The 20952-nt window shown below is 45.5% G+C and overlaps 1 protein-coding gene across 2 annotated transcripts; it reads right to left on the bottom strand.

The window, feature by feature from the left end:
• Window positions 1-358: 358 nt before the first annotated feature.
• On the bottom strand, window positions 359-20952 carry LOC104025132 (WEE2 oocyte meiosis inhibiting kinase). Of its 2 annotated transcripts, XM_075708889.1 has the most exons (16): window positions 20620-20952; window positions 17268-17467; window positions 16384-16432; window positions 13691-13863; window positions 12924-13045; window positions 11493-11639; window positions 10617-10718; window positions 10200-10285; window positions 9114-9284; window positions 8887-9029; window positions 6113-6149; window positions 4023-4083; window positions 2900-3040; window positions 2165-2252; window positions 1856-1944; window positions 359-526 (listed from the first exon to the last, which is right to left on the bottom strand). In XM_075708889.1, the coding sequence occupies exons 1-16, from the start codon at window positions 20950-20952 to the stop codon at window positions 480-482; spliced, it is 1989 nt and encodes a 662-aa protein (XP_075565004.1). In that variant the 3' UTR covers window positions 359-479. The 2 variants fall into 2 exon arrangements, with proteins under 2 accessions (XP_075565004.1, XP_075565012.1); XM_075708897.1 differs by lacking the exons at window positions 8887-9029; window positions 9114-9284; window positions 10200-10285; ... (5 more) ...; window positions 17268-17467; window positions 20620-20952 and adding exons at window positions 4171-4233; window positions 6258-6267.

Below are 20952 nucleotides of genomic sequence, written 5' to 3'. Positions count from 1 at the left end.
ACTTCAAGCTGAGCACCAGTTGAGGCCAATGGCTCTGGTTTAAACTTACTGCCTAATTGACTTAGCTAAGGAAAAACTGAGAATGACACCTATAGAACAGAGGAGGGATGTTAACAGTGAGAGGCTGTCAGGCCCTGCAAGACAGAAGAGAGATCGTTAAGGCAGCCAAGGATATAACGTTTGAAAATGGCTGAAGATGCAAAGGGCGACTTCCATTTTTATATTCATCAGCTCAAGATTTAATATAGCTGCCTGGGTTATCTTTTCCCTTATGAAAGAACAAAAAGAAAGAAATCCGAACAATGATGAACACAGAAAAAGCACACATGAAAACAAAACAAAACACACACAGATACCCTACAGATATCAAACACTTTATTTATTTTTTAAAGAAACTACAGCAACATACATGATTACAGAATTATGAAGCATTGTAAAACAAAAGGAATGAAATGGCCTGGGTCCAAGCACTAATGACCTCACACCTTGTCTTTCATACCACCATCACTCAGAAAAATTACATTATCTGAAAAGAAATAAAGAAAATTTAATCTTCAGGATTGTTTTGCCCTTTTGCAAGCCCGCACACCCACAAAGACAACCTATTTTTGTTAAAATAACCTGCAAAGACATGTATTTCAGAACAGAACAGTTCATAAAATAAAACAGCGTCTGATGCGGGGCTCTTGCTCTATCTCCCCAGAAGGCTGACAATTCAAGGCGACCATATATACTATGAAACAAGTGTGCTGAACCTGATGATCACAGTCAAAGATACCAGAAACATTTTAAAATAATGGTTTCATTCTTTGACTACGATCTCTATCAGTTACAGCTTATTTCCTTTTTATTTTGTCATGTTCAGAATGCACTACCATTTCATCAGTCTATGGGACTATAGGAAGCTTGTATTTCATCAAGCCTCAGTAGTTTCTGAAGCATCTTGAGACTAGGGATATTGACCACAAAGAAGAAACCATTAGGTTAAATACTAATTAAAAAAAGAGACTTGCTTCTCCCTTCCAGCTATTTATAAACAGCCACCTACAACACTGCTAGCTGAACTATTCATGTGAAAGTTTGATTACAGTTGTTTTTAAAGAGGCTGCACAGCAGAAATATCCAGAATTGTGGTTGGTATTTTTCCTTCTCCTCTGGCCCAGTTTTTTTTAGATATACTTGTATAACAGAAATGTTTGCTCTACTACCCAATTATTTTAGCCCTCCCTCAAAAGCCACGAGATAGCGGCTCTACCCACAGTAAAGATGTAGGATGCTCACATTATTTATTTAAAGGCTCAAGGAAAAAGTTGAGTTTTCCAGTTCTCTTCTTCATTGTGTCTACCCAAGGGACAAGCCTACTCCCTATCCATTCTGTGCTCTTCTTACCATTACTGGCTACCAGACTCAGGTCTTTCTAAATTCTCCATCAAGTTATCCCCAGGTAAAACACCTTTCACAGAGGTCCTTAAAGTTGGTGAAGCCTCCAGTGTTAAACAGGAAGAAAAAATTCCCTGTCAAACCAAGACAAAGCTACTAAACAAACTCTGCTTAGAAGAAGAATCTGCCTGACCGGCAGTACTACATACCAGTGTTCTTAAAACGCATAGTATCTACCTGCTGCACCAACTGGTTTGTGTGAACAAACTATGCAACGCTTTGCAACTATATGCTCTCATTTTCTGTGTCTTCACAAGCAGTGCCAGAGGACATCAAGTAGTACAGCCTATTCATTCTCTCAGAATCCCCAAGAGTGGATTCTGAGGATGAAGACAAACCAAGCTCTATTTCAAAGGTCCTCCACCTCCTCTCCATTTTAAAAGGGCAAAGTAGGCATCGCTATGTTGCTCCTTACCTGCTATAATTGTTGTGGCCTGCCGCCTCACATTGTTTTTATCTGTGTATTCACCATAGTCTATCTTCCCTTCAACATAGAGTCGAGAGCTGAAAGAATTAAGAATTTGGTTCTTGTCAGAGAACTGTACAGCTGTTTTCTCCTCTATATCTGATTCTGAATACACAGGCTTTTGCCTCACTTGTAGTATGTCTACTAACTTATTTTATGGCACTTCTTTCTATCTCAGTATAGCTCCTGGTCACCGTAATTATTACATCGATCGATTATTAAGGCATTAAATCCTCACCATATTTGTTATTCACTTACCCCTTCTTCACATACTGATATGTAACATCCCTGAGGCCTGGTCTGAAGACAGAGATCCTGTGCCATGTCGTCTTCTGACTGATATCACCTAAGTTACATGAAAATAACAAAGTTGGATGCCAGAACCTCTTTTTGATGCAAGCCTCAGAAATTAGTTTCAACGTATTGGTGTTCTCAAATTATGAAAAGTGATGTGAAAATGGAAGTATACTAGCACTCGATCTCCCACTCCATACTAGAACTCAGCGTTCCACTCATCTGTGTCCAAATGAAAGTATCATGCAGAAGCACAGTTCAAACCAAGGGATCAGTTTTCCTGGAAGTCAGTGCTCATCCTAGAAGAATTTTTTTTCCCCTCACACACTCTGCATTGAACAAAAGTTAGAGAGAAAGAGACATCTATAGCTGCAGACTGATAGAAGAATCAAAGAGAGAATGCCTTTTTTTTTTTCCCCCTCCTGGAATACAAATTAGAGTATGGAACCTACTACACCTCTGGCAACCCCAACACTGAAAAACTGCCAACTCAGTGCTCTTTCATGCAGATCTTTATTCAATACACGCTGCTGGGCATCAGTAAGAGACAAAAATGCACTAGCATTTCTACTGACCTCAAAGGAACCTCCCTGCACCTGAGAGATTTACATGGCAGCCTGAAGACAAAGCGTGATGCTACTGAATATGCAAACACCACCTCAGAACACAGCAGAAGGACGTTGCTCATTGCAGACTCACCTCCCTGGGTTACCTCACTTTCCCCTGTTCGCCACATCTCGTTGGTTGCAAGAGAAAATATGGTAACGGGATTCTTTCCTTCCACTTGCCTCATGATAGGGTCCTGTCCAACCCGACCAAGTAACTGAACACGATTCATGGCTGAAAACGCGAGAGAGTAAATGCATATACAGGTGAATGACGATTCTTCTAATCATGGCAAGTTGTAAGTCGGCAGCATTTGTCAAGGGCCAGAACAATGACTTTCTGTGCCTCCTAACCATTTTTCAAGCTCTTGTGACTTTTGGCTTATTTAGGCCCTGCAGATGGCTGACTGTGCCTGTACTATCATTACCACTGCTGAATAAGCTCATTTAGAAAGCTAAAGGTTCTTTATTCTTTCTGTTCCTTTGTCATCTTTTTCACAGATACATCCATATGTCACTTGAAACTATTTTACATTTATTTATCTTGACTTTTTTTCATTATGATAAAACCATATCATTGCATAGTTTTGTCCTTAAAACAATACTTTTAAAACAACAAAGATGCATTATCACAGCCTATCCTCTGAATAAGAGGGTCACTAGTTTTTACACAGGTACCAGGACTGGATGGACACAATTTATTCGTTCTCCTTGGTGAAGGACAACTGGAGGGGATCAGGGGCGGGGCGGGGGGGGGGAAGAGCATCACTCTTGCACAACGAGCACGTGAACTGAATGGTAAAGTCTGAAGCATACACCTGGAGCAAATCATGCTGGGGCAGCAGCAGCAGCACCCAAACAAGTCCCCCAGGCACATGGGAGCCTGAGAAACAAGCAGGAGACACCTAAATGTAGGGATTAGAAAACATTACAATAGCATACTTTGCTGCCACTGATAAAGCAGGACTACCTGCCTTTTACAGGTTGTACTTGGTGTCAGGACTTTTTTCTTTTCCCCCTTAAGGGCTGCTTGACTTGACAAAGACCAGATAGGAAGCTACTTAAGAGCCTGTTTGTTTGAAACAACACATTCTTGGTTACTGCATTCAGGAGCTACCATTCCTAACTGTTCCTCTCCTGGCATATTTCAGCCATTCTAAAACCAAGATAAAAACCACAAAGAGTAACAGCTAAGTTTCATCTCAGAAGCTACTTACATCTTTCGAGTACCAATGAGCCAACTGTATCAGACTCATGTCTTACAAACTGGCGAAGCACCTGAAGGAACAGACAGATGTTAGCTTCCAAGACACAAAGTATGAACAGTATTCACGTGCTTTTACACTTTGTCTTCTGAACACTTACAGAGGTTTTGCAAGTACGTTCTTTTCTGGTGAATTGGGGGACTGAGGGAAGAAATCCGTTCAGCTAAATGAAGCCAACAGGATTATTCAAAGAATATTTGGTTAAACTGGGGTTAAAAAGCTGCCTAGGAAAAAGAATGGCCCAAAAGTACATCTCCAGCAATTATTTTTGGGACGTGCAGTAACTACTGTTCTTCTGTAATACGTAATGGAGGGGGGTGGTTGAAATGGAGGGGTTGTTCAAGTTGGTTGAGCTTTGGTTTTTGGAAACAAACACAGTCTTGATAGTTTCATCAGCTTTCTGCTTCACTTCAGAGTGAATCTTGTTAAAAAAACAGATGTACCCAAAATGTATATCTATCCACCGCTGTAAGCAGTGTGATGCACTGACAACCCTTCATTCCCAAGCAAACGGCAAATCAAGGCCACAAAAACCTGATTGCTGCAGCTAAACACAAGTGAGAAAAGAACAGACTTGATGCTAGCAAATATCATGTCCTAGAAGAAAGGAAAAGCCCAGGAACACCTCTGCAAGAGGCCCATGCACAGGAACTGGAAGAAAAGCTCATCTCCTACAAGAAGTGGTTGCAAAACCTAAAAGGAAGGTGAGACTGACAGTCCTGTGTTGAACAGAGGAGAAAACCCAGAGGAAACACAACTTGCAAAACAGCAGTTCCTTGGTATGTCTGGGTGGTTCACTGATGTATATGTAAATCATCTAGGACTCATTCCATACATAAGCCGGACCTTTTAATACACCATTTTTTCAGCACTGCGGTAAAGACACCAGCAGCAGCAGCTGGTTGGTGTAGAAAACACCGCTGGCAGGCAGCACAGCTCAGCAGAGGCTCTGCGAGCACCCCATCGGGCAGCGGAGCACTCCTCTGGCCCTTGCAGCCCAGGCCGCACAGGCAAGCGGCAGCTTCCAGACCCTCGGCTGTCCCTGCACCTCATAACACTGTAACCGGGGGTGGCAGTGAAAACTCACTTAGAACAACAACATTGAGGTGCTGGAGCGTGTCCAGAGAAGGGCAACGAAGCCGGTGAAGGGTCTGGAGCACAGGCCTTATGAGGAGCAGCTGAGGGAACTGGGGTTGTTTAGTCTGGAGAAGAGGAGGCTGAGGGGAGACCTTATTGCTCTCTACAACTACCTGAAAGGAGGTTGTAGTGAGGTGGGTGTTGGTCTCTTCTCCCAAGTAGTTAGCAATAGGACGAAAGGAAATGGGCTCAAGCTGCGCCAGAGGAGGTTTAGGTTGGATATTAGGAAAAATTTCTTCATGGAAAGAGTAGTCAAGCATTGGAACAGGCTGCCCAGAGAGGTGGTGGAATCATCATCCCTGGAAGTCTTCAAAAAACAGGTACACGTGGCACTTTGTGACACGGTTTAGTGGACATGGTGGTGTTGGGTTGATGGTTGGGCTGGTGATCTTAGAGATCCTTTCCAACCTTAATGATTCCTAGTTTTTACTTTCATTAAAATTAATCCAGCCACCAAGCCAGGAAACATGAAATTGCTACTCTACCCTTAATTGGTTTAGTGATGGACTTGGTAGTGTTAGGTTAATGGTTGGACTGGATGATCTCAAAGGTCTTTTCCAACCTAAACGCTTCTATGATTCTATTCTGTGATGAGAACCTTACGGCAAGAGCCGCGGCGGGCTTGAGAAGGGGCGGGACGGGCGGGACGGGCGGGACCGGCGGGACCTCCGCCTCCTCGCCGCCACCTCCCCCCCCTCCCCCCCCGCGGCGGGAGGGCTGTTGGCACACCACCACCCCCACCCTCCCCAGCGTCGGCCACCGCGCTGCGGCCCTGCGGGCACCCCGGGGATGTAAAGTCGGGGCCCAACTCCCGCTGGGGCCGCAGCCCGGCCCCAGGGCCCGGCGGGCGCCGCTCCCTCAGGGAACCCTTAAACCGTCATCCCCGGCCCCCCGCAGGGCCCTACCTGCCACGCCGGTCGCCGCAACATGCCGCCGCCGCCCCTGCGGAGGGAAAAGCACGGCTGAAGCAGCGCCGGGGGAAGCCCCGGCCTGCCGCCAAGGGCCCCGGACCCCCCGCCCGCTCCCGCCTGACCCCCCCGCCCTCTGCACCTCTCCCGCCGCGGCCGCGCAGCGCCCGCAGACGACCGGAAGGGGAAGGGAAGCGATGGGTCCTGCGCAAAGAGGGTCCGGGCGGAAACGCGACCCCGCTCCGCCCCCTGCCGGCGGTTCTGTGGAGGCCAGCGGGGGAGAGAGCGGCCCGGCGGGGCGGGAGCGGGCAGCGCGGCGGGGCCGGGCCGGCTCCTGGCCCCGGCGGGAAGCGGTCGGGAGCGGCGGGGCAGGAGGAGGCCGCTCCCCCGCCAGCGACGGCCAGCGCCTGCCCCCGGCCGCCCACGGGTGATTGATCTCCCGGCTGGGAGGCCCAAAGGAAAACAATAACCAAGAAAAAAAAAGAAAAAAAAGAAAAAAGAAAGTCACTCCGTCATAGGTAAAAGGATTAAAATCTTTATTTGCGCATTCCGCTTCTTAAAGGATAGGCTCTAACAGTTTAAAAACCAGCGTTTGTGCAAAACTTGAAAACAAAACTTAAGTAAAACCTGAAAATCAAGTTCCAACTCTACACTCTCCCTCATAACAGTACACAGTTCGTGTCCAACTACCACAGCTAGACATACAGCCGGCAAGGATTGAGAAAGTACAGTAAGCAGGGGGGTGAGATTTAAACAAACATACATTTTACACAGGCAACTCCAAAAAAAAAAAACCTGACAGGGCCTAAAACACCCCTTCCGATTTGCCTCATCTTTGCTGAAAGGCTGCAGTTTGCAGGCAGGTGGTTGCACCGCGGGTAAGATACTGGATGGGAAGTAGGTACGCACCCCCCCACCTGCCAGCACACAACAGTCAATTCCCCCACTTTAAGCAAGGAGTCCTTGCCGATCTGCATAAAATAAGTCGGGCATCAGGGACTAGTCCGCAAAAGCTTCACCGCATCAGCTAGATGATATCATGCTCGTTGCTGAAAGTTAAGGGAGTGTTTTCCTTCAACTTCCACAAGTAAGGCCCCCTTAACTCAGAAGTGTTTCCTTTTACTCTTTGTCCCCCCCTCAGTGAAATGCCACTGGAATTGCATCCCGAGTCCATCAGGACTGCCGTGTAACCAGCCTGTCTCCTGATATGTAGTTAAAACTCTCTACCATAGCCTCCACTTCCTCACTTCTCGGACGACCCAGCTGTAGATGCTGTCTCTATGTACAGCCACCATCTCCCCTCTAAAGATACACAGGTGGCCAGAGTGTTAAGACCACAAAAATATCAATAATAGGGCCCAACTAAACAAAGAGGGAAGCAAGCAGAGGAAATGCCATCCTTTCCCTTGTATGGCAAAGCTATTCTTAGCCTAGAACAAGTCCAGTTACACAAGAAATTAAACAGATAAAAGGCTGAGGACAATAATCTTAGATGCCATGATCTGACACTTGTAAGCTAGTAATTCTTCCCTCGGTCAACATTTCATCATAGCTAATGCGGGAACCAAAAACCACGACAGGGAGAGCTAATGTAGGGCATTGGTCTGTGCAGACCCTCTGCTTTCACAGGGCCATTCAGCAGCCAGAGCTTTTTGGACAACACAGAAGTTCAGTAACCCAAAGTAAAGCTAAATGAGCGACAGCTCTTCCCTCCCACCAGGCGCTTGCTGTTCTGCTTAGAAGAGGTTTCATACTCTTGCAACTTGGCACTTCCTAAGGGCTGGTCCTTCATGAGGGTCTGGGCAAGGCGGGCTGCTTTAAGTTCCCTGCAGGCGGAAGACGGAAGGAAGAGGAGAGGAAGAAAACCATGTCATGCATGAATCCCCATCAGCTACAGAAGAAAGCTGTAACAGTCTTGCACAAGAGGGTTTCTGCAGTACTCCAGCATTGCTGAAGAGTGGTGAGTTTTGACCCCAGAAGGTGACATAAAGATTACTGTAGGTTTCCCTAGAGTTTCTACTTCAGAACAGATCAGCTTTGAAGGTTCACCAAAAGAAAACTATGCATCAGGTCAGCAACACACCTGGACTGGCTCCAGTATGAAGAGTCCCTAGCTCAGTTTTTCTCCCACTGTTTCAGATATTTGTCAACTGTGGAACTTAGATCAGTGCCATCTCATGCAGCACAAATACCTAATAAATGCACATGCTTCTTTTCCATTGCCTTTTTTCCCCTGATGCTTTCTGCTCTCCCAGAGCATATGCTCTCCCATCTACATGGAAAACCTATTTCCAGCTGACTGTTGCACTAAGAGGGGTGATGGGGCAGTTCCTAGATCCCAGCACCTCAAAACATTACTGCCAATGGCAGTGAGAGGAAGCAAGGGGAAAGAGGATGTCTGCCACCACCTGATATTTCTCTTCCTTCTGTGCTAGACCACTATCTCAGTGTAGTATCATTTCTCATCTGCCCCCTGGCTGCATATTGTATCAGTATTTTCCATCACCAGTGGTTGCAGGAAGCGTGCAAGTTCACTGCTCTAGTTTAGCCAACTCCTCAAAGCCAGAAGTGAACCACCACTGCTTACCACAGCCTACTTGGGCACTACAAGTTCCTGCCACAGCCCCATCACCCTCCCAGCTCTAGGCACAGGAGCTGACTGGGTATTTCTGCACGTTGGGTCTCCCAACACTACCACCCTACATTCAAGCCTGGTGACCAGCAGTTGTTGTGCCCATATCTTCTACCCTTCATGCCCAAACCAGCCCTACCTTTCCAGCATGGCAGTCTTGCACTTCTCCACATTTAGCTGCTTCTGGAGCTGCACAGCTTTTCCACGTGAAGGACGGAGAACTGGATGTTTAGTAAGAGCTGTGGCAGAAGGTCTTTCCACTGGGTCAGGATGGATCATGAGCTAGAAGGCAAAGGAGTTCAGGGTTTAACACTCCATCAGATGCCAACTGGGAAAACCTCCATCCGGTCAAGCCTACTTCCTCACCTTGAGGAGTTCAAGAAAGCGATGAGGAAGCTTCTGGGGGATCGGTGGGACATTGCCTTTGCGGATGTGGTGCCACATGGCCCCATTGTGAGGCAGCGGTGCCGTGCCAGCTGCTAGAGCTACTGTGAGTGCCAGGGCAAAGATGTCTGCCTTCGGCAAATAGCAGTATTGCTGCAGAGAGAAGATAAACAGTTATAGAAAGGGAATGTCTTGCTATACTGAACAAAGGTGGGCTGGGATACCAGCTCAAAAAGAAACAGCCAAACAAGTATATGTATGACACTGCCTTCACCATCCCAGTTAGCTGTTTTCTCCTCTTTAGGATAAAAAGATTGATAGCAAGTAGTATTGGTAACTAATAGCACATTAGCTTTCACCCAGTCGTGAGGGGCTTGCAGCCCACATTAGGATCACCACAGCAAATCCAGAGGATGGCCTAACAAGTGTGTGCATCCAACCTTCAGCACAAGGCAATAAGCTAGCCATGCCCAACTAAAACTAAAGACTGCATGTGATATATTGACCTAACAGTTCCTAAATCCAGTTGTAGCACGAAAAGATGCTGTCACTTAAATACCTGAGTTGATGAACACATCCTAGCTGGTTGTTACATACTGATTCTCTTTTTGCCAGAGTGGCAAAACTGCAGCCAGTTTGAGAGGCATGTTGTGCCTCCTACCTCTCCACACCACCTGATCAGTGTTTCTTGTACAAAGCATTTGTCTGGGTGCATATATTCCTCAGTAGTCACATCCAGCAGTTTAATCTCAGCTGGGTGTGTAATATGAAATGTCTCCAAACTGATAAAGGTTTTGTCCCATACATCCCTTGCAGGTAGAATAGTTGCAATAATAATACAACCTAATGATAAAGTTACTTATGAGGTACATTCAATATTTGCATGACAAGACCCACACCTATACTATTCTTAGTAAAGTGTGATTTTGCTGATTTCACAGCCAGACCAGACACAAGAAAGAGGAGATAAGGCAAGGAATATGCGAGACTAGTGATTTCACGACAGTGGATCTCTCCCCACTTGCTCACACCACCCTGTTCTCCCCACCACCCCACTAGCAGCTGTACCTCTTGCAAAATCTCATTAGCCAAAAAACGTCTGTCTCCTTCCTCCACCTGGGGGTTTGTTATTGATGTCACATGGCCAAGGTCACCTGAGACAAAGAACAAGAAACTAATGGAGCAAACTGATGTAGATCTCCATCAATAAAAGCCTGCATTTTATAGGCACCAACAGAGCAATCCGGAAATACTGAGTAAGAGGGCAAGCCTGCTCCGACTCAGGAATCTGGGCTTGGAAACAAGCACATGAGTTTTCTAGGATTTGTCTCCTTAGAGGAATTAATTCTGGTAAGTAGCAGAGGCATTCAAAACTATGCTAGCAGTTTTGTATGCAAGTCTCTTCAGCCAAGCAGGACAGAGCAATATCAAGCAGTAATGAGCAGCCCTAATCTTAAGCCAGTTGTAAAGTGGGCTAAAACCTACCAATCTTATACACCACACCAGAAGAGAATTCATCTTCACTGTCACTCTCTTCCTGCCCAGCAGAGCCCACAGCTGCCAGCATGTGACAGATGAAGATATTGCCTGCAAGACAGTGAAGTTTAGCAATTGTGTGATATCAGTAGCCAGACTGCAGCAACCTGACAACTTTGTAAAAATCTCACCTGTCAAGCTAGTTAAGCTTTGCTGCCAGAGAAACTATGCACATGCTTCCCACCTGTTTGTCTGCTTTCTGCCCAGCTCACATATTCAGCAATGCAGCTGACAGAAGACAGTTGTTTCTTGTGCATAAAATATTCTAGTGTAATCAACTTTTCTGCCCCCCAAGCTAGAAGCATGATTTCAGCAGGAAAAAAGGAGCTCTACTACAAGGACATAATATGTGACTGGGCAGGGAGCATTGCCCTGGAGGTGCCCATCCTCGGCTGCAGACAGGAAAGCTTGTAACTCTTTTTGCAGGAACTTAATCCCTCAGGATTATTTATTACAATAAATATTCACTTCTCACTCCAGCTCTCACATACAAAGGTCAAGTGTTGTGCAACAAGACAGCAGCAAATAAGGAAGTCCCTGTCTTCATTAGCAGCCCTACTTGCTCCACCAGTATGAAAGTGATTGCCATGAGGCAGGATTATGAACATCATGAGACAGAAGTGCCGCCAACTATCAGAGAAGGCTCAGTTTTAGAGCAGTAGTAGCGGCAAGATTAAAAAACCCACAAGACATTCACCTTTTAGGGCAAGATCCTCTTTCCTTTGAAGCACTGTAATAGGTCCTGTCAGAAAGACCTATTACAGGTCCTACCCCTGGAGGGTCACTTGGGGGACCCTCCACAAAGGAGGAGAGCACTATACTTACTAGGTTTGATATCCAGGTGCACAAGACCAGAGTTGTGGATGTATTTTAGCCCCATGGAGACCTGTAACAATATTTCTTTCAGCTCTGCTTCTGGGAAATACTGGCCAAGCTTTGCGTTTTCCAGCAGCACGTCTTGGAGACTCCCACCTAGGTGAAAACAGTCAGTCTGAGACCTGGCAAAGATTTTTTGGAGCAGCATGTTTGAAATAGCTTAGTAGGAACTATTGCCCAGAGCACTTACAGGCTTGCTAGTGACAAACCCCCAGCCAGACCAGCTATATAAGCTCTAGTGATCAAACCTGGATATCACCATTTGGCTTCAGCCTTTCCATTGCCACAGAGTGCCCTGCCTCCTGCTTGACAAGGACTGAGCAACTGCAGCCCTACCTACAGCACCAGAAGGGCTGACCTGGTAGTGATGCTGCTGCTGCAAGTGAACAGTGGAAAAGTTAATTACTTTTGCCATGCTTACAGACAGAAGGCAGGTATATGAATGGTGGAGCAAAGAAATTAAGCTCCCCACTGGCAGATTTTTGATTGAAGAATGTAACATTTGACACAGAAACAGAGTTTTGTGGGTCTCCGTTAAGGCACTCTAGCTATTTCAGGACTAGCAAATACCATGGCCTCTCTCCCCATCAGCCTGCTTTTTCACCACTTCTCCTTTCATCTCAGATGTTCACCCACTATAATGCAAGAAATGCATCAATGCTGCAGCAACGATCACCATGCTTCATGGTAACCTCCAACAGATTTGAAATCATCACTCCAAACAGCTATCACCACTCATCATTGAGCCCCAAGACTGCAGGAGCAGTTGAAAGATGAGAGTTACATATTTGCCTTCAGCTCCTCTGGTAGCCAGGGGTGTCTTTTCCAATGTCTCCCAAACAGTGGTATGGCCAAGGGCAAACCCAAGTAAGAGTGCCTGCAGCACCCCACTTACAGTTTAGCTCATTATTTAGCTCTGTTCCTCTGCAGCTGTTGAGCCCTTTCTTCTAGCAAAGATGCAAGGTGCCTTCATCTCAGCCAGGTAGCCACTCTTCAAATCATTACTCCCCTTCATTAAGAAGGGTTTGTTTCCAAGATACACAGCACTTAAGTTAGCTGCTCTTGAGTCACTCATATCAGGTTTTACCTGGGCAGTCCCAGACACAGCTCTAAGCATTGGCATGGGGAATACTGTTCCAGGCCAGCCAACACAGAGGAACAGTTTTAAAATCCCACAAGTTAGAGGGATTGGACTACTTGGAAGACATTGGCACCATTCAGACCTTTGTCTAAATATTACGAGCCCTTACTGGGTTCTCTATGGAACTGTAGGTCCTGTGCAGTTTGCTTTGTTGTAAGCCAGAATGTCCCATATTTAAGTACAAAAGGTAACTGCACCCATCCTGAGATCTCAGCCTTTAACAATGTCACAGCTCTTACCATTGCAGTGTTCATTTTGGATAATCATGTGATCATCCTCTGCCCATGCTGAGTAGTAGCGCACGACATGGGGGTGGTGTCCAAGGACAGCATGAGCATAAACCTCACGCAGTGCCAGCTGCCTAGAGAAACACACAGAAAAAGCAGAGGTGACAGGGTGCCAGAGCCCTGCTTGGGACCACAAGAGGACCCCTGGTTTGCAGCCTGGCTTGAGAAAGGGAAAGCAGAGGTGTTTAGGACTTTCTCTTGGGTTTTGGCAGGCTGACTCTCACAGCTGCTGAAGCAAAACCTGCCCTTGCTCAAATGTGCTGAGCAGCTGTCAAAAAAACCCAAAGCACTCAGCAAGTCTTTTGTTAAAGAGGCAAAGGCAGCTTCAAAGACTTTGCTTTAGCATGCAGGACAACACTAGCTGGTCAATACAGATGTAAACAGTGCTGGCCATACAGCAGGAAAGGGACATACCACAGATGAACTATTTGACAGTTATTTTAAAGAGAACAGCTGCATGGACCTGAAGAGTTCACGTAAGCCGTCATCTCACTTTGCAATGCGTGTGGCTTTTTCCTTTTCTCAGAAATTTATACCCAATAGTCCTAAAGTGGTAACTTCCCCCACTCTCCCAACTGTTACTTGGGAGTGCAACAGCAGCCAGTTTTTGCTCATGCCACCCCTCAGATACCTTTAGAACCACACTCCCTCCTTCCTCATCACACCTCCCAAGAACATGCCCATCATTTCAACTGGCAGTTTCTAGCTAGCACACTCACTCATCCGAGGATCCTGCCAGAGGCCTTTTGGAGCGTTTGATGGCATAAACACATCCATCAAGGCGTTTGATGCACTTGTAGACAGAGCCAAATTCCCCCACACCAATTTTTTCTAGTTCCAAGAACTCCTTCTTGTAGCGGGAAACCATATTGCTCTCTTTCAGAGGATATCTCTACAAGGTCACAAAAACAGCGGAGACAAGTATGAGTAGAAAGACTTGGATAATATCATCCGTCATGTTTAGAGCTGTGTAGCACTTACTCTCACAGAGCACCCATGTTGCTCCCTCTTCCATTCTGGATGGTGATCCAGGAACGCATGCAGGTGCACTGCCAGTTCTTCTTAAAATGCTACCTTTCACTTAGGCACATTGTGTTTTTTTTCTGACCACCTAACAAAGGCCATCTTGGCCTGGTTTGGCCAAGTTTTTGTTTGTTTTGGGTGGGTTTTTTTTGTTTGTGGGTTTTTTTTTTTTTAAATCACTACTTGCTAGCCATAGAGGTAGAAATTGCAGCTAAGGAGAACTGTAGTCTAGTTGTCTGTATGTGCCTCCTTGGGTTACTATCATCACATCTCTTGGCAGCCCTAGCCAGTTCCTAGACCCATGGGTGATGGAGTCAGTCAGGGTTGAGCAGCAGGCAACAAAATACTTGTCTTTTGCCCAGCTACTGCAGACTCAAGAAGACCTGTTACCAGCCTTGATAGGTGGAAGTCCAGTGTCTCTGAATTAGCCAGACTCATGTACTGAACTTCTGTTTTAATAAGAGGTATTGCCTATTTTGATCTCAGGAAAGAAGCTTGATGCATTGGCTTAATGTGGTCCCAGCTATGCAAGAGCTGTTTTACTCTGGCAGCTAAGTTTGCCTGCAGCAAGGACATTCTGCATCAGCTGAGGCTCTCATCAGGTTTGAAGCACCAGCTATTGACTAACAGCAGATTAGCAGGTCTCAGTGTATCTGTTTGTATTCCCAGTGATTTCTCACCAGGAGCCACTTTCCTACAAAGGGCTGAGAGCCTGCAGAACAGCTGGAACATCATTATTGCACAGTAATGGTCACTAGGGAAATAGGAGCAGCTGGTACTGCTTATAGAGTGATGTCTACTGGCAGGGGAGATAAGTAGAGAAGAGTTAAGCATTAGAGCATGAAGTGAACAAGAGTGGACTAAGTGATTTTTCTTCATCCTCCTGCATCCCTTACAGGGACAGTGGCTCATGTTGCATGGTGGTTTCCACAGAAGCCACTGCTGTAGTATGAAGTATATGACCTTTATGGGTGAGGGTAAAGAGTTGGTCCTCACAGCCAGTAAGATGTGGCCCATATGAAACAGCAGCCCTTCACAACAGGTTGTATTTCTTAAGGCAGCTATATTTTACAGTATCTTAAAACTCTCAGAGAATAAAGATACTGCCTAGTACACAATTTTATGTCTATATTACATTCTTGATCTAATCAGCACTCGAGCAGAATAATATTTCTGTAAGCTACAAGTTATTTGAGGCTTTCTTCTAAGGAGAACAATAATTGTGGTAAGCCCGGATGTTAACCTGGTAGCAGATTTACTCTGCAGCTGTAGTTTTTCCATGAGACCAGTTTTTCTGCAATACCAGTCTCCTCGGCTAGAGGGTACCATTATTCTTCCAGTAAGCCTAATTATTTCACAGTCACAACGAAAAATTCCACCTACTTGCACAAGACAAGATACTTCCTTCAAGGAGCTGATCAGGAAAACTGAGATTTTTGCCTCATCTGAACACAGATATTATGCTTTCCACAAGCCAGCTGGATGAGTAGCTTCCTCCCCAGATAAAACTGGGAAGAAGGCTGCAAGACACAGGTTCCCACACCAGCTGCCCAGTTCTGCCAGCGCAGCTGGGGTACATGAGACCTCGCACCATGCCCCATGCAGCAGCCAGGCCAACACACCCTGCTGCTGAGGTCTGCCAACAAAGCACAGACATCAGCAACAGCAAGAGAACTTGGTTTTGAGTTGTAAGACAGTGTTTGCTGTCCTGTAGCTACGTAAGCTGTGGTGGGGTCTTCCCTTGGACCCCAAGGCACACAGGCACACCCCAGCTGGACATTTTCCTACTGAAGGAGAGTACAGAATTTGCTGCCTTGCTTTGGAAGTTTGCCATTGTCACTACTGCCACTGAAACTCTGCCCTCAGTATTTAGTCACATCAGAGCCATTCAGCTCAGCCTTTGTGGTTTTTGCGGTGTGGGTCCATATAGTATTTGCAATATAGAAGCCATGTTCCATTCACATCTAAAGACACTCAGTACACCGATTCATAGGAACAGCAATACACCTGCTTTTCTGAAGCACAAAGGTACAGTCACTATTTATGCTAGCTCAATACTATAGTAATACAGTTCCCCCTGAGGAACCCAAATTGTATTCTATTTCTTAGCAAGACCTCCTGACCAAAATCAATGAGTTTTAGGATTACTTGTCAAAGTTTCAGTTCCACTTTTGTACAAGCTTCCTTTAGAGATAGGAATCATTTCTGAGTTTGTCATCTCAAACAAATGTTAACGTAAAACATTCAGCTTGGAATTATTCTGTCATAGGTATTCATCCTCTGCATTGATGCCATGATTTATACTCCAATAGCAGAATAAATTTCATCAAGTGCCAAATCTTTACAGGCATCTTATCTACTCTGTGAGGGGAAATACACAGACACTCACCTTTGTAGGTAGCTCCTGTTTTATCTGGCTGCTTGCATCAGGATCCCTCCTATAACAGAAGTTTACGAAAGTCTGAATGTATCATTTCAGTGCAGCAATCTGACTGAGATTTGAAATGAAAACATTTTTCAAAAGAATCTCCAAACCTTGCTTCACAGTTTAAAGACGTATTTTGTAGAGTGTTAATACACAACAAATTTCTAGATGAGGCCTTAAAGACTGTAGTCCCAGGCTAGGAAGTCTTTACTTCCATTTAGAAAGCTTCCACGTACCAGCTTCAGTACTGCCCACAGGACAGAGTAGCATTGTTCAGGGGCATCATTCTCCTGGCCACCTTATTGCTGGTGAAGCTACATGGGAGATGACCTTGCACAACAAGCTCCTAGTGAAGGAGAGAACTACCCCACTGTGCTTTCAAGGGGGATACCCACCTAAGTATCTGTTACAGTTGAAGCTATGAAAGAAGCTGAACATCATTGTAGTGCACAGGTATTTGACTAAGTTTATGTCTTGGTTAACCCAGACCAGATCCAGAACTTTTGCAGGCCAGCAGTAGCCTGCACCCATCTTAAAAGCTGTATTACATGCAAACATGCACATCATTTCTTCAGGGTTGTGGGTATGCGCATAACTGAATCAAGCTCCACTACCCATGGTTGAAAAAGGAAGAGGTACAAAGTTCTCCTACAGCCATAGCATTGAGGTTAGCTGTTACATTTCTATTACCTTCATATGTCTGCTAATGTTTGCTCTGCACCAATGAATACTACGGAAGTGAATGATTCATTGTTAACAAATAAGTCCAGGTACTAAACATCTCCATCATTGCTTATCTCCTTCAAACAGTCTCCTTCCAGCCTGTTATTTAAGAGTAGTTCACTTACAGCTCTCCTCTGGTCTTCCGCTTGCCATTAGGAAGAAAGAGCATTTGTCGATACGACTCTGGTGTAAAGGGATTAATGTTGACAAGAGAAGCTTGGGTAGAGTCATCTGAGTCAGCACCAGGAGTAAATCTCAGATGTCGGAAGCCTTTGGGTGGGACCCTTGTCCCAGATGAAGGAAAAGCTGTCTTCGATAACAGACTCTGTATTGAGAGGAAAAAAAGAAGTAGCAGGTAAGCCAGCAAAATGTTTTTGTTGCTGCTATGTCAGAATAAAGTCTCTGCTCTCCTGCAAATCAAGGAGAACTCAGCCCCCTTCCTCAGGATATCTGAATCATTAAAACCCTGCATCCCTAATTTAGTCCTGACAGTCATCTTCTTCCACAAAGCATTACATTGTTTGCTAAGACCTTTCAGACTCTATTGCCTGCTCACTTGGGTGAGGCTCGCAGAGCCATTTTGGCAAGCACAGTCCTCAAGAGGAGCCAGCTGCTCATCTTTCCCACCTACAGAGACACAGAAATTGCATCATATGTTGCATCAACATGGAAGACCCAGTCCTGTCAAGCATGGACTGTTGCATCAGTTTGGTCAGGACAGGTTTGTCAGGAGATGAGATAAAACATCACCCAAGTTTCTTTTCAGTTCCCCAGCAATAAGCAGCATTAGTATAGGGGAATCTGGTAGAAATATTTTTATATGGCTACTGGAAAAGTGACAAGAAAACAGTTCTCCTTGAGAAGAAAAAACAGAGTTTCAGAAATTTAAGTTCAGAAGGAACCTCTGGATCTTCTTAGGTCAGCTTCCCACAGAAGACAGGCCATTGGGTTTCACCTACTAGTCCAAAACCTTGGGCTGAGTAAAGCCTAACTTCAGAGAAGCACCCAGTCTTGATCTGAAGACAGAAAAATCTACTTACTTTCCAGGATTTGACCCCTCAGTTACCATCAGCTTTTTGAAATATAAGGGGTTTTTTTGACTTGTTTCAGCTTCAAGAGAGTGGTATAAGGTCTAAAGGGGCTTTTAACATATCTCTTTCTGCTAGTGAAAAGCCCTTCAAGAACCCAGAATTCTCCCTGTCATGAAAATCAATACTTCTGCACTTTTTTTTTGATCTAACAGTGGTCTCACTCTTGTGAGTGGAGATGTAGCTCCAGGATCATATCTAGAGTTCCTTCCTTCTCTCATTCAAAGTTTTTGAGGATAAAAAAAACCCTAGAGCTGCATGCAGTATCCTGCATCCACCTAACTGATGCTGCACTCATGGATATAACTACTTCTGGGACATCCCTCTATTTCTACACCATACTTGAAAGTTCAACTACTGGTTTACTATGACCCTGTAAGTGCTTCTTGATCACTGTCTCAAGGTCTGGTCTGCACCTCCTTGCTCTTGGATGAAAGAGTTCTGCATACGGATGTATTAAAAGCAGTATATGTCCAATGCAAATTTACCCAGCAGCCCAGAAGCTCTGTAGAATTGTGGCTACATTCTAGTCTAGCCACAAGTCAAGAAAGGGATCTAAAATACCAGCCTGCTGTTGTGTGCATGCAATTCCCATCTGCTCTACTAGGGCTCTATTTCGTAATCAAGCAGACTTGTCTCCTGTAACATCATCTGAGAGTAGCTGCTGCCATACAGTGTAAGGCAGCCACCATAACTAGCTGTAGCAATCTGTTTTAGGATTGTGTAAGCCTACAAAATACAGTCATCTGCCTCCTCTGCCATGCATCCTAGCTGGGGCTCCAATGCTCATGTCTCTGCAGTTAGATGTAGCTCTGCTCTCTTACCCTTTCTCTCGCCTTCAAATGTTCCAAGATCAATACTCCCAGCCTTGTTTATAAGCAGATTAAGGCCCTTTAGAGCCTACCTTTTGCAACATGCTTGGAAACCAAGACCTTTCTCCCAGAAGACAGCAAAGGAACTTAAATTGTTGATTTAGTGCAATTGCTGCTCCTGGGCTACACGGTGACAAACCAAAGGCAGAATGTCTTGAATCATCCAGCCAACATGTTATCTACACAAGAACACACAATGAAAGCACCCTACACTACCAGTAGCCCATCTGGACTGGAACAGATTCTAGACCTCTCACCTATTTTCAGATGAGATTCAGGGAGATTTATTACAAGGGTCATTGCAGGAAATTCTTAGAGTGATGCCATTGAGAGCCGCTTTCTCCTAGAGAGCAGCAGGCCATTCCTCAGTAAATATGGCCACACAGTTGGTCACATGTGGCCATAGGATCATCCTACTCTTCACATAATCAGGTTTCTGAAAGGGGACAGATGTCGAATCCTAGCTCAGAAATACTACAAGGACTGATCTTCTGTGTACCACTTAAGCAAAGGAGCAACCAGTCTTATCAGTAGAGCAGGAATATTGAGAGAGGACGGAAAGAGCTACATTTCATTGCAAGTCTTGAATGGTAGAAGCCAGTGTACACAACAGAAGTTATCTAGGAACAGAGAAGCTAGTGCCAAGTCTCCAGTTGTGCTTACAGAAGACAAAAAGCAGTAGTATTATATTCTACACAAAAAGTTTCACAGAAAATAGGGGCTGGGATCATTCTCCCAAGAAATTAGCTCAGTAGGTAAGTTAGATTTTTAGGACAGTGACATAGAGGAAGACAAGCTAACCTTCCTCCACAAGCACACGTTGATTTGTTACCCCTTCCACAGGGGATTTGTTACCCTGAGAACAAAGACCTCCTTTCCCCAAGTTCACTGAGCAGCTCAGTTTCACACAAAAAGAGAATCAGCATCAGTGGACAACAAGCTGGTTGGAGGTGATCCAGACTTGCCACACAAAGTATACTCCAGCCACAATGCCATTTTCGACTTTCTCTTTCAAGAGAAAACCCACTTGCATCTAAAAATGCACTGAACAGAGCAATCAGGGCAGCTGCCTGTCTCCAAGCTCCCACTGGAATGATGAGCTCCTTGAAGAAAGATGCATTTATCCCTCTGGGAGCACAGTGTAGACTTCCTACAGAGGTGCTACAGATGTCCACTCCCCTAAGCAGAGCGTGAGGCGCACACAGGCAGCCAAGGTTGCTTGTTTTCTTAAGTCAGACTGGCCCAACACCAACTAATTGTTTTTAACAACGGCTTGGAAAGAGTCAAGGCACTTGCTCCCACACACAGTTTTCTGTTCACACTCACAGAATAACCTTCCTATAACTACGGAGCGCATGGTCCAGGCTTCTAAGGGAAGAGTAGATGCTAACAACAGTAACATTAAAAAAATGCTTTCCACAGAGCTAACAACAGATCCCCTCACTGCCCATGCAGTGATGCCCCAGTGACACCACAGACCTTGCCTGCTCAGATGCAGAGTTGAGACATGCCATTACCTTGGGTGTGTGCGGGGTGTCACACAGCTGCAGCTTTTTCCAGGTAATGTGTAGCGGTGTCTCAGCATTACCCTGGCTCTTGCTCGTGGCCGGGAAAGGGCTCAGGGTGGGACTCACCCAGGCTTTCGTCCTGCTCAGGCAAACCTCACTAAGCTTTCTCTGAGGGGTTGCTGGCAGAGGACTGCTCTCTTGCCACTTCTGGAACTCACAGCTCCTGGGGGGGCTTGAGCTCAGGGCATCCTCCTCATGTATGCTTCTGTCTTCACTGTCTTCGCCGCAACTGGAAAAATCCAGTCGCTGGATGAATTCATTGTTGTTGTCCCAGTCATCCAT

Source organism: Pelecanus crispus, chromosome 1 (assembly GCF_030463565.1).
Source record: "Pelecanus crispus isolate bPelCri1 chromosome 1, bPelCri1.pri, whole genome shotgun sequence".
Taxonomy (NCBI): Eukaryota; Metazoa; Chordata; class Aves; order Pelecaniformes; family Pelecanidae; genus Pelecanus; species Pelecanus crispus.
The sequence above is the reverse complement of the archived record's forward strand: the minus strand, read 5'-3'. Positions and strand labels throughout refer to the sequence as shown.